This window comes from Austrofundulus limnaeus, unplaced genomic scaffold (genome assembly GCF_001266775.1).
Source record: "Austrofundulus limnaeus strain Quisiro unplaced genomic scaffold, Austrofundulus_limnaeus-1.0 Scaffold8, whole genome shotgun sequence".
In the NCBI taxonomy this organism is placed as follows: Eukaryota; Metazoa; Chordata; class Actinopteri; order Cyprinodontiformes; family Rivulidae; genus Austrofundulus; species Austrofundulus limnaeus.
Window position 1 is genome coordinate 4523071 of NW_013952410.1, and position 11115 is coordinate 4534185.

At 41.0% G+C, this 11115-nt stretch overlaps 1 protein-coding gene across 2 annotated transcripts in view; it reads left to right on the forward strand.

Moving 5' to 3' along the window:
- acbd6 (acyl-CoA binding domain containing 6) overlaps positions 1–11115 on the forward strand; it is a 34601-nt gene that overhangs the window by 21597 nt on the left and 1889 nt on the right. For both annotated transcript variants that reach the window (XM_014000768.1, XM_014000774.1), the window contains one exon: positions 9918–9948. In XM_014000768.1, the coding sequence (XP_013856222.1) occupies positions 9918–9948 (31 nt within the window). The remainder of the gene's footprint in view (positions 1–9917; positions 9949–11115) is intronic.

Here is an 11115-nt window from a genome sequence, read left to right on the forward strand (position 1 = left end):
GTGTGTGTGTGTGTGTGTGTGTGTGTGTGTGTGTGTGCAGCCCATCTTCTCAAATGTAAAGGGTCATTAGGAAAGAAAAGGCAGGAAGGTGGGGACATAAGCTGCTGAAATGTACTGAAAATTCAAAAGAAAAAAGGTGAAAAGCAAAAGCAGAAGGAGGGGGTGGACAAAGCAGAGTAAACAAAGATGTAAATGTACCATCGTAGGATTGAGCAAGATAAGAATACTTTAATGTAGATTTTGCTGCAGTGTGTGTTTTGGTCATTTTTGATAACATTGGTGACAATGATTGATTCTTAGTTTGTTGAAATTTGGGTTGCACTGTGATTTTTGGCACATCATCAAACAAAAAAGCCTTAAAATAACAAAAATATATTTTATATTATCTGCAAAACCGTTATATTTGCAACTTTGTTGGTCATGTATTTATGTCACACCTTCAAAGTTAGTACTTAATTGTACTGGAGAATGTTATAAATTCTTGTTGCCCTACTATTGCAAGAAAGGAAAAACTACTTTGAAAGGCAGTCGAAGCAAATACTGTTTGCAAACACAGCAACCATCGGATCACTTCCTGTGCTTAAGGAGCCAAAATGTCCTTAAATCCACATTTCACAGTCAGTTGCACTTATCCAAAAAAGTAAATGGAAAGAAATAAAACGATTGACTAAACATTATGTTCCAAAGACCGAAACTGACATCTTGCTTTTCCATTCTGCAACAAAACCTGAATGTTTTTGTAGGAAAAGACAAGAGAGCAGACAGTAATTTGCAAGAACATTTTTCAAATTTTTTATCTGCATGTTGTTGTTGGATGATGCCGACAGAGCCTCTCCAAGATTATAGCAGCCAAATGATTGTCTTGAATGCAACAAAGTAAGAACAGGAAATCCACTCAACTAAAGGGTTTTGGGATCTAATACACCAGCTGATAATCAGAACAATGAGAGGCAACACGATTGTTGTATTTTTTTAATCTGTCAAAATAAGTTGCAGAGTTATGGTGCTACAACATTGGTGAAACATTTCTGAACAAATCACTGTTTTACTTATTACCAGACTTTACACAAGATAAAAATTAGATAAGAAAATGGCAATAAAAAAGACAAAAATATTGCAAACTATTGTGTACTTACACCTTGATGAACTTAAAAACTCTTCATTGTTTCAACATTTATTGAGGAGAGTTGCAAACCTAAAATTTAATTAACAAAAGGAATAAAAATCACCAGACAGCATGAAGTGAAATGTGGAAAATAGAAACATTTCTGCTGTTTTGCATATTGCAGATTTTCTCTTTTCATCTGATTAATTAATTAATTGGGAAGCTGTGGTGGAGTGGTTAAGGGAGTCGTCCCGTAACCGGTTCAGTTCCCCATCCCAGCCATCTCACTTGTTGTGTCCTTGGGCAATACACTTCACCTGCATTGCCTACTGATGGTGGTCAGAGGGTCCGGTGGTGCTGGTGCATGGCAGTCCCACTTTGGTCAGTCAGCCCCAGGGCAGCTGTGTCTGTAGCTTACCACCATCAGTGTGTGAATGTGTGTGTGAATGGGTGAAGTGTAAAGCCCTTTGGGGTCCATATGGACTTGATAAGGCAAGCCATTTACCATTTAATGAAAAAAAAATCCAATATTACTTATCTGTGAGACACAAATGTATGTGAACATCTGTGTTTACCTCAGTGCCACTATAACTCCATCTAGATATTGATCAGTAATGCACATCACATCATAAGTGAGTGAGAAAAGGGCCAAGAAACAAAGTTAGCAAATCAATGTGTAGAAAATAAAACTTTGTTTTTGGGACCATCCCTGTGTGACCAGTGGTCCCAGTCTGACCAACCCTATATCTCTGCCACTGCCTCGGCTCAAAGAAATCATTGTCGGTTAAAAAAAAACCCCTGAAAAGTTGGTGTTAGGGTTACATTTTTAGCTAAATTAGGACCAAGACATTGATTTAATCAACTAAAAACTTAAGATAAGTTCCTTCTCCTTATTTGACATTTTTGTAGCAGGATAATGTACTTGCTTTGAGGTTTTCATCTCCTCCAGTTTATCATAAAATTGAAATCAAGGACAAACATCCTGAAAGTTTCTTTTTAGAAGCTATTGAATTTATTGATCCACCTGTGTTACCCGTCGCAGTGCAGTGGAACAAAACCTTGATGCCACCGACATTATGTCATATTTCAATGAAGGGAGGAATTATTTATACTAAAAGTGATTTACATTATATGTAACTCTCCTCGTTTAAAGCAAAGTATTTGGTCTCATCTCACAAAACATAGCCCCTGATAGTTATAAAACTGCAGATTAGCATTAGCCATTGAAAGAGGCCTTTAGCTGCTTTGATTTCATTGCACATTAAGTCAAATCTGTTGGTAAAGTACTTCCACCAAGAAAGTTTCCATTTAAACACAAAACCTACACAAACTTCTATAAAGGATCCCACCCTCACATAAAAGGCCTAGTATTCTCTTCACACAGCCTTTGATATTTTATACGTCACGCTGTAAGCTCTTCTTATGAGACTCATATTTAGTACTTGCTGCACATTAGTCGGACTCGATGAAATAAAAGCTGTGGCTATGCTGCGTTAAAAGGGCCTATCAGACACAGAAACAGTTATGAATCTATAATATGAGCACTCAGAAAAGGACCGGCAACTTGACAGTAATAGTGCAGCCTAAAGAGCCATTCCGGCAGGTAACGGTCGTCTTTGCCATCATCAGCTGTTGTTTCTTTCTTATTGGCCACTCTCTGGGCCTTGCCTACACTCAACTATTTGATTTCCATCGTTCTTAACCATTCACATAAATTGTCAGGAGCATTAAAGCTGTCCTCGACTGTTTCAGACAGAGAAGGGTGCGGGTGGTGGGGGAGTGAGGGAGTGAGAGCTGGATTCAGACAGCAAGGGGAGGGGACGGGGGCTGAGGGGAGAGAATAAACAAAGTAAGTGTTTTGCCTTCCATCAGTCTCCTGCAGTACTCAGCTTTATGAGTCCCTCACTCCAAATGCCTCAGCCTCAGCCCCCACTGCTGGCATTGATTTTCATATTACACTCTTTTATGTATTTATTTATTTCATATATTTCTTTTTAAACATCATCGATGAGCCGCAGGAGGACAGGCAGGGGCTCTGGTGATGTTAATTCTGAGCCTCGACCATATCCTCCTCCTTTGATGGCTTTAATGGAGGCTAAGGTGTCCCATGAGAATAAGCAAGCTCTGATGTGGGGAGGGGGATAGATAAATGTGGAGATGTGGAAAAAAAAACAAAATGAGTTCCTTTTCTCTAATAAGACTGAAGAAGGCAAAAACAAAAAATCCGATGTTCGAAGCTCTTGGTTTCTTTTGTCTTTTAAAAGTTGTTTTGAGTGGAAGTGAGATATTATTTTCAAAGTTTATTCTTCTACATTAAGATTCAGCATGCACGAGAGGAGGAAGAGGGAGGTCCTCAAACCTGAAGGACACTGCTAGCAGGTGTGAAGGACAGAGAGTTTGGTGTCAGGCTAATCTGACCGTGGGTGGCAGTGCTCACACGCTGAGTGGTGAACGTACCTCTCCCTGCTCAGAGAGAATAACTAAATTCAATTACAATCTGTAGATCCTTTTAAAAAGGGGAGTCCTTTCAGGCATACTCTATATAGCAAAGAAAAGGCCAACTCATGTGCAGTTATCCATCTCACATTGTAACCTTTTTAGCATGTACTCTATATTGTCTTTACATTTTTTGACTTTTTTATAATAAAAGTTTAATCTTCAGGCTCTAAACTGGTTTTTATTTTTTGTTAGAGTCCCAATGATGTCATACTGTATGGTCTGGCCCACACAGCATCGAAGCTCTAACAGTTGGCCCAGATACCGCAAAGAATGCTGGTCCTAGATGTGGTTTGCCAGAAGTGGTCCATGCAGTGGCCAGCACCACATAAAACAAATCAAAAGCAGGCCACTTGTGGTATTGACAAATTTGGGCCACATGAACCAAACCACAACTGGGCCAGTTGTGGCATGTCATCCTTAAACAGCACCATCATTACCGGACCTGGCCCACATTCAGTTGACAAACCACTCTCTATGCCTGCAGTCATCCAGCTTGACACCAGATCTGGCCCGCACCTGTCTGCTATGTGTGATGCATGTTTAAGGTGCATTCAGATCCAGGCCTTCAAATGTGAATGGTAAATGGAATGTACTTATATAGCACCTTTCTATCCATCCAGGACACTCAAAGCGCTTTACACTTACAGACATTCACCCATTCACACACTGATGATGGCAAACTGCGTTGTAGCCAGAGTTGCCCTGGGGCACACTGACAGGGGCTGAGCGAGGCTGCCATATACCGGCGCCACCGGACCCTCTGACCACCATCAGTAGGCAAGGCAGGTGAAGTGTCTTGCCCAAGGACACAACGGCATGTGGGCATGGCGGGGAGTCGAACCTGTGACTTCCAAAGCCAGCTGCTCTACCACTACGCCATAGCTGCCCATTCAAGAAATCTGGGATGTCAATGGGATATGCCTAGTTTAAAAAAAATCTAGATTGCTAAATTAATATTTCACTGTTTTCTGTTGCAGCTACATCAAGCAGATTTTACTGTCAGAAAACAAAACTGCCTATCTGTGTGATTTCTGATACTTTAAAATCATGCAGGAAGTCTAATCTATAATGCTGGTTCCATGGTACCTGCTCTGGTTGCACTTGTGATCAACTAAAGGAGGATCATCATCTCTCCCATCTGATCTGCGTTCTGTTTTCTGATTAATGGCACCTTCTCATCATGAGCCTATCTGCTGGAATCTGCATACCAATGATCCTAGTCCCCTATTGATTCCCCCCCTCATCCACCCTACACTCACATTCATCCTCGCTCCGTCTCCCTCCCCCCGACCACTGTCATTATAAAAGTCAGCAGCTGCTGCATGCATTGATCATCAATCATAATTGCTTGTTCATTTTTCCCCACTTGTTTAATGTTGCTGTCAGGGACAGCAGGAGGAAAAAAGGAGGAGGCGGGAAGGGAAGAGAGGAAGAAAAGCTGAAAAAGTTTACTGAGACGCAGAAAAATGAACTGAGAAAAGAGCTTTAGAGGAAATTATAGGGAGTGTTTTTAGTGGACTTTTGAAGAACTGCATTTCTGCTGTTGCTTTAGTATTACCACTACAGTTAACAAATCTGATTAAAATAAGGATATACAGAGATTTCATTTAGTTTGTTCACAAACCTAGTTATTAGGGATGTCCCGATCCAGATTTTTTTGGCTCCCGATACAATCCGATTTTTTTTAATGATTAGTTTTTCCGATACTGATCCGATAGCTTTATTTCTTTATTTCTTTCCAAGTGACAAGGTTGACTAAAGGTATTAAAGCGAGCCCTGCTGTTCTCACCACGAGAAACATCCAGTTTGCAGATTTTGCAAGATGCAGTTTCAGCATCATTGTTTTCCATTGAAAAGTGTTCCTACACTGTGGACATGGTTGCATACTTGTGTGCATCTTGACTTCTTAACGGCAGCTATAAAGCATGATGATGCTGAAAACTGTCACGAAAACTGGATCGGCCCGATCACATGACTAAAACGGATTCTACACGATTTTCAAAAAATGGCCATATCTGCCACTGGTACCAATACTGAGTATCTGATTGGAACATCTCTACTAATTATATGTATAAAAACCTTTATTTTACCAGGTAAGTTAGTTGAGAACCAATTCTTATTTACAATAACAACCTGGTCAAGAAACAGCAACAAAGCTCAAGATGCCAAAGATTAATGATAAAAGCTAAAATATGACACAAATGACAAAGTAACATACATAAAACATACTCTACAGAAAAAACACAGAGGAAAATAACTTATCGCAATGTAATTTTTCTTCTACTCACAACAACAAAAAACGTGAAACCTCTTTAGTTTGCTAAAAATATGTATCTGAATTTCTTAAAATGATTGAAGTAGCAATTTATTCATTAAATAGAAAGGCATCTGCACATTTTTAGTAGAATTTAAATATTCAAATGTAATCATGTAAGTACTAGTTTAGCTTTCTTGAAATACAGTTTTAATATTGGGGAAAGCACCTTTTGTATATAGAAGGTGCAGAACAAACACGGAACACTTAAATAATTTTTCTCTTTTGTTTTCTTTTGTTTGACTTTCAAAAATATTTCAAAGGAAATTCTTCAAGACACATTTAGTTTGGCATCTCATTAGGCTGCTAATGTTGTCTACTCCAAATCATGGGAAAAATGAGAAACAATATGCAAAATTTTCATTGCAGTCTAGTGGAATTCTGAGTATTTGTGATAAGTTGTCATTGAGCCACGAGGCTGCGTTTTGCACAGTTTTTAAAAATCACGTCTTTTAATGTGCACGGCTTTCAAAACTGCATTCTTTGCACCTTATTTTATTGTCCACCTCTGCACACATACTTAAAAATGGAAGCATAACTATGTTTACATTTTTACAATAGAAACATGTTCTGAGATTTTCACATCAGTGTATCTGCCTTTATTTTTTTTGCTTTATGACTTTGTTCTGTCTGGTTTTAAATATTTATACATTTATTTTGGACCAACTTTGCACTAATTACATGTAGTTACCCCTTTGATCTGTAGAAACAGAGCTGCACATCAGTAACTCCCTCTTTTGCTTCACATTTTTTTGCAGTAGAAACGACAGATTTGTGACTTGACGTAATAAAAAAGGCTGCGACTGTTCTGATAGATCGGCCCCCGTGCCGCCCTGCTTCTGCACAGATTGCTCCACCCTATTAGTGATACAGTACCACACTTAGACAGATTTCCTGCTGGGATTGTGTGAGCAGCTGCTTTATTGGGCTCTCTGCTGACATTCAGCCCAGCATGTTCTGCACTGCAAGGGGAAGGTTTGGGTGACACGTAAAAGCAGGGGTTTGGTATAACATGCCTCCGTAATGGGATGGGAACAAGAGTGCACTGGAGACAGGGTAGTAGGAGGAGGTGGTATTAGCTGCAGGTATAGAGGGGTGGACGGAGAGGGGATGTCTCCTCCAGGCTGCCTCCAAAGCAAATGGAAGACAATTCAATTTCCTGTGATTCCATCAAGCTTCCGTCCTGCATCCAGGGGCATTAGGGTACCTTGAGAGGACAGGCCTTGACCCCCACAAGAACAAGCCTGGAAAGCGTATACAAGCAGCGCCTTCTCTCCACACATTATATTTATAACAGCCTATCCAGTCTTTTAATATGTATCTAAATTTGTCAGTTTTCTGGAATCTATGGCCATTTATAAACAGTTAGAAGCTGACAACTTATCTCCAGGACGTCACAAGTTGTGATTTGACCCACAGACGCACAGTATTGTTGTCTCCTGTGAACCACTGCACTGCTTTCCACGCTGGTGGCGATTTGCATCTGTGCTCTGTGATCCACCCAGAGGGAATAGAAAGCTCTAATCCAATCAGCAGGTCCCTGAAGTGCTGCCCCTGAGAGACGAGGAGAAACACAACAATAGGATCACTCTGCACTGGGTCCAGGCGAAGGGGGAGAAAAAAAAGAGGAGGAAAGGAAATGAGGGATTGAAGAGGCAAGGGCCTGAGACTTTAAAGGCAAAGAGTGAAAGAGAAAGTAGGTGGACCAATAGTCAAAAAGCACAAAAAAACAGGTGCAATAAAGTCAAGGAAGGGTTCGGAAGAAGTAGCACAACTGAAATGTACACAAAGGTGTTAAAAGGGCAAAGGCTGAAAGACTAATGAATAATTTCACCACAGCAGTTTTAGGGATTTGTGGTATTTCTACTGCACTGACATTTTCCAAGAAAAAAAGTCTGAGCACCTCCAGGTTTTTAATTTGTCCCTGAGCATTTTAAATCTTTTGTACTCTGCTCAGCAGGTGCTCCTGTTCCCAGACCAGAGACAACAGTTTGACCCATTTGTCATTGTTATGAGGCGCAAAGGCAGCCTGGAGTGGTGATTAAGAAGTGAATCTGCTGTTGATGATGCCTGTCATATATTCTGTCTTATTATACCTGCACACACATATATTTCCTCATGCCTGTCCCCAGTCCAGCACTTCTTACAAGAGTTATACCTCTACTGTTGAGCCTTTGACCCCAAGTATCATTTGTTCTGTTCTTAGGACACAAAGCCTCATGCACACATGCTCCTGCACAGAAGAGACTACTTCAGATTTTCTGGTTACCCTGTGACATAAGTCTGACTCTTTGTTTGTAAAGTTCAATGTCAGGATCTCTTGGAGCCTCCTTTTAATTTTTTTTAAATTCCATTTCTCTAGGAATGTAGAAGATTTGAATTTACTCTCTCTCTCTCTGTGCTGCATTAGCCTGGCCCTTTCCTTCCTACACAGCTCCGCTCAATTCTAGTTTCCCTTCTCTTCTCCGTCTGGGACTTCTCCCACAGACAAGGATTTTGCTGGCAGATTTTTAGCCGGGCCAATCAGAGAACAAAACTTTGATTTTCTGCGCAGTGTCTGCTTGTAGTTTATTTTACCTGGGCCAATCAGCAAACAGAAGGAGGAGTTTTGAACGACGTCAATTTTATGCACAGTGTCTGCTAGTTATTTTAGCATACGGCAGTGGAAGAAGTGAATGAAGCCAGTCTGTGTTGAAAAGGCTTCCAAATTTAATTAAATTTGTCTGACAAAGCAGCAGCTCTCATTTACAGTCGTCTCATTCGGCTCGGTACTTCTCTCCTCTCAGTGGGGTTGTTTACAGAGCACGCGATTTCCGGTTAGCTTCTTAACTTAGCCTCTGTCACAGCGACATACATTGCAGCCAACTGATACAATCATTTTAAACTTCAGCAGAGGCCCCGCCTCCTGCAAGAATCACTTCTCTATGCATCAAGTCCAGACCCTGGTACAAAGCAAAGTGAAGGACAGGGTCTGGTTTTAACCAGGTTAGTGCTTCATATTTATCTTTATAATCTGTTTGGGTCATGAGTTTTAACCCATTCAGTTTTCTCTGTTTTCAATTATGTTTTTTAAACTATTACGTCACAGTTTTGCGACGGAACCTATAAATAAGGTCTGGACTTACCAACTACAATTTGGTTGTCTTCATTCTCCTCTGGCTCTGGGTCAGACTGGTAAGGCTGGATGGACAAGTCTTCTGCTGTTGACATCTTTTAATTAATTTGTAAATAAAAAATTTCTGCACCGCTATATACTGTAGTCGTAAATTCATCTTTCAAGCTAGAATGGACCAGTCTGGAAGCTGGAATGGGGCAGGGGGTGAAGCACTTAGTTTAAATTTAAAGAGACAGCCTCAAAACGAGTTGATCTGAGACACACTTCAGAAAAAGGGGTGAAAGAGGGGTTTGTGGAGTTACAATAAGGAGGAATTCAGACCAAAGCATTGCAGTTCCACTTTATATAGACCCCAAATGAATGACTTAAATCTGAAAAGGGATTTTTAAACTCAAAGTTCAAAGCAATGATTTACAAGAATGTTTGGTGAAAATAAACACTCAAGCTTAATTATTTGTTCATTTCCACTTGTGTCGTAAATTAAAGACATATGATATCATTGTGTTGGATATAGTTGGAGCATCTCCATGATAACACGTTTAGTTTTAGTAGCTTGTTGTTTTAGACTTGACTAGATGTCAGCTGCAAGTTGAAAGGTTTTATTTACAGGTCACATGTTCCTCGAATCAATATCTCATCTTCTCACAATACCCCTTTGGTACAATAAATACATGACAACATTTATCCAGATAGAAGAAGTTAATTGGTATTCTAATAGATGCTAGTTTCCCTCTTGGGGAGTTTGAGCTAAGTAATTTACAGCTTCCCTCATGCCAAATGTATGCAATATGTATTCTTGGTTTTAGTATTTGAATTTGCTGGAGTGCTTCATCCTTCCTTAGTCACAGTTCTGCTGAAGCAACCACTTGTTTTGCCTTTTACAGGATAATGAAGGACAGACAGCGCTACATTATGGTAAGAAGGCCTCTAATATTCATCTCAGCACTTCAAAAAATTGTACGCTGTCAACAGTATATTGTCTGCATGTGTCTTCTTTTTTTATTTACAGCAGCTTGTTTTCTGTACACACCCACTCTTTGCCTCCATTTGTCCCAAATTTATCATCTTTTCCTCCAGCTCTCCCCTCATCATTGCTCATTCTAATAGTTTTTTCTGCTTCATCCTCTTGGTGCATATATGCATGTGTCTTTTGGTATGTACGTGCACTTGTTCCCCCCTCTGTGTGTATGTGTGCAATAATCGCCAGCCCTCCCAGAGGAAATCAGCGGTGGTCCTCAGACTCCGCTGACCCTCTCGTGCCCCAGCTCACATGTCCCTGAGGGGCGGTTCGCTTGTCCTTTGAGCCTTTGTGTGAGTGTATATGTGTGCATGTGCGATTACACCATCTGTCCCCCAGCTAGGTGGTGTTGGAGTGGGCATGTTGCATCACCTACTGTAGAGCTACACACGCACACACACCGACGTGCTCATCAGAGGAAGCCCTGAGGATGGGGGGTATAAAAAGATGACTAATAAACATAAGCGATGAACTCAAAGAGACAAATAGCAGAGAATGAAAATTCATTCCTACCTCTCTTTGCACAGGGCCACACTGGCTGGCAAGTGATTAATTGAGGGTTTACTGCTCACCATAAATTGTTCTCCTCCTCTACTGCTCCCCCGAGGGCCGGCCACTTTTTACAGCTCAAGGCCCAGGCTAGACACCCGGCACACGCACACACACACATCCAGCTAAATAAAAAATACTGTTTGGCGCAACAAGAGGAGGTTTGCAAGCAGAGCTAAAATATATACGATAAAGCCATGCTTTGTTTCTTTTGATTTGGCTAAAGAGTACTTCACACACGCCTTTTGCCATTCACATACATGACTCGAGCGCACGCACACGCGCCCGCACTTCGATGCATTTCGATGTATCATCACATCTCGTGGACTTGCGCTCCTGCCAGCCCGCCGGCCACCTTTATGCTGTAGGTTAAAAGGCCCGGCTGTCAATCAGTGCAGCTGCTGACATCAGCGGACATGGCACAGCACAGAGTCTGCGTTTTCAAAGGAGCTACCGATTGATGCCGACAGGGAAGAGCACTCACAACAAGAGAGGGGATGGGGTAGGGTGAGGGG